Below are 2,778 nucleotides of genomic sequence, written 5' to 3' on the forward strand. Positions count from 1 at the left end.
ATTCAATTTCTGCCAATAGAGCCTGCCAATGACCAAACACAATTTTTCATCATTGGGTTTGTGTTTACATGTGTCTGGGCTAAAAGGTGTGGGAGGGAGATAAGAAGCCTGTACTACAAAGCAAGTTCACCATACCTAGGATATCTTTAGTTATCTGTCTTTACTAACCCTAACAACCGCAATCACACTAAGTGGTCATACAACGGTGGTTTTCAACTCGGTAAAGTTTCCTAATCCCGTCATGGCTCATTAAGTGCAAGCAAAAAGGCAGATTATTTTTTCACCCTATTATTAATGTTTTATAGGATGACATTGAAAAAACAAGTGAAAGAGAATGTTTTATTCAGCCAAGAAACAGAACAGAACAGACCAGTAACAAATAGAATCCCAGACAAGTCATTGTGTAGTATCAGCTGGGACACCCAGAGGAAAACCCAAAAGATGTGTTTTGTCTAACAATATTCTTACTCAAACCACCTAAACTGATCCTTTGTTGCCCAGGGAGAAGGTTCCCAGAATCTCAAAATTGTGCAGTTTTCTGACTTGTAAAGTTAGGGAAAATTTTATGAACTTTGTGAAACATTGTCAATGACAAATTCTTAATTATGCTTGCTTTATCGTGAAATTATGCTTGCTTTATCGTAAGTTTGTGTTTGCATATGTATGGGCCATTAACGTAGCTGAATTGTCAACCGTAATAAACCTTTTCACCCCTCTACCTCCCATCACAAAGAACACAAAGTAACATTCCATTCCATTTCAACTAATTTCATCATTTGCACTACATTTATGAAAGAAGACAATAAGACAGTAAGACCTTATGCTTATGTCATACCGACATTTTAAGCATATATGCAGGAGATTTACCTTGAATCCCTCAGAATGTACCCCATGACTGATCAGCCTGTTGTTGCGTAGATCGATGTGTTTCATGGTGATTGGCAGCTCAGGCATGACCTGCAGGTTGTTATCCGCCAACAGTAACTCCTGGAGCTGCAGCAGAGAACGAAACACATCCTCATCCATTCCAGAAATCTGATTCCCTGTTAGATCAATGGACTGGAGCTTATCTGTGACAACAACAATACAAAAATCACATCAACTATTATATGCCATTTATCGTGTTATTAGTGTTTATGGTAGGTGTGTCCAAAGTGATTCCTCACTCAGGTTGATGAAGTCTGTGTTCTTGACATGCCGAATCTTATTGAAGCGGCCATAAAAATGAGTGGTGTCTTTTGGCAGGACTGGGATCTGATCCAGGCCTATGTCATCACAGTACACACTCCCACCAATGCAGACACACAGTAGACAAATAGGCATACCTGCACAAAGACAGACTTAGTATTAACACATCACACACAATACACAATTTAACTATTTAATTTAAAAAAACATCAGTGACAGCAGATATAAACACAGTTGACACTTTAACCTACCCAGGCCAGTCTCCGGGCCAAAGATATCTGGTCCCTTAAAGTCCAGGGTGACAGGAGCAAGAGGTGGGGTGGGCAGGGTCCCCTCCGCTTCGTAGTGTTCAGCAGTGTGCTCGTTGGCTGGTGGCGGGGTTTCTGGTGCCACAGTACCCACTTCAAACTGACCTCCCAGGGAAGCCAGGAAGACAGTGACAGTTCAAATTAGATTTTTAGTACGGTTATTTTAATGACTTTTTAGAAAAAGTAAAAAGCAAAGTGTTATGGTTTATCCGTGATGCAAATACCTGTATCCCATTGAGGTTCTTACTATGCTACACTTATGTTTATGTGTACTCCAGGTTGTTTCAGTACACAGTGACTGTTGGGTGGTGTTTAGTAAGGGTAAGTTACTGAAAATTAGTAATTAGTTACAGTTACTAGTTTTGTTTTCTGTCATTCCAGGGAACAAGAATATCTAAAATAAGAGCTTGAACTATACCTATTCATTGCACTGCCTTTGGGCAGTTATTCCTTCTAACAACAACACAAAAGTAACGTTACATCCACAGCACTTGCTAGCTGCTAGTTCTCTACTGCTTCTAATGTTATATTAGTGTTTAATCACTTCCCCCTCACCTCTTGGTCCAAGTCATCATACTCATAAATGTTTCCAAACAGGTCCAGTTTCTCCCAGTCCATCTCATTGTTCAGGTCGTAGTTCTCAAGGTCAAAAGCTTCATCATCTGGCTCACCTGGAGGGGCTGCCATGTAAGGGCAAGAGCCCATGAAGACAAAGACCAAGACAAGAGCCAACATCTGAGACTGCAGAGACATCCTCAGCTAAAAAATGGAGACCTGCTAACAGAGAATGAAGGTTTTTATTTAACAGTGACAATATGTTTAGTTACTTTGTCTCAAACAGGGACAGTTTATTAGAATTTGAGTACTAAGCCAATAAAATAAATACATGTATTTAAAAAATGCCCACCACCAATGACAAAAAATGTTAATTGCACAGTTAAATAAATACAATATGTAAAATCTAAATATTTTAGAAAACTCTGACAGGCTTTCCTTTCCTAGTGTCTGGTCAGACTGTTCGAATAGGGGTTGCATTATAAGTCTAAAACCCTGACTACAGCCCCATTGTAAGATAGAATTCAATTCACAGTATGTAATTTCTGCTATCAGACCTGTTGGCTCTGTAGGCGAACTGCAGGGGGTCCAGGAGTGGGTCCGTTATGACTCTTAAAGGCGCTCAAAAGACTTCCTGACCACAGAGGTCAGGGCGACAGGTCTGTAGTTGTTGAGTCCATTTGGTCCTTGGTTTTTAGGGGACGGGGATGATGGTGGAGGCTTTGAA

At 40.3% G+C, this 2,778-nt stretch overlaps 1 protein-coding gene across 2 annotated transcripts in view; it reads right to left on the reverse strand.

Moving 5' to 3' along the window:
• optc (opticin) overlaps positions 1–2,778 on the reverse strand; it is a 7,051-nt gene that overhangs the window by 1,620 nt on the left and 2,653 nt on the right. Inside the window, exons 2-5 of one of the 2 annotated variants that reach the window (XM_035662197.1) lie at positions 2,052–2,270; positions 1,440–1,596; positions 1,167–1,325; positions 868–1,070 (exon numbers count right to left, since the gene is read on the reverse strand). In XM_035662197.1, the coding sequence (XP_035518090.1) occupies positions 868–1,070; positions 1,167–1,325; positions 1,440–1,596; positions 2,052–2,249 (717 nt within the window). In that variant the 5' untranslated portion in view covers positions 2,250–2,270. Of the gene's footprint in view, positions 1–867; positions 1,071–1,166; positions 1,326–1,439; positions 1,597–2,051; positions 2,274–2,778 lie in introns of both variants that reach the window. The other variant, XM_035662196.1, reaches the window with a different exon arrangement.

This window comes from Morone saxatilis, unplaced genomic scaffold (genome assembly GCF_004916995.1).
Source record: "Morone saxatilis isolate NCDOM2014 unplaced genomic scaffold, NCSU_SB_2.0 Contig18, whole genome shotgun sequence".
Lineage (NCBI taxonomy): Eukaryota > Metazoa > Chordata > Actinopteri > Moronidae > Morone > Morone saxatilis.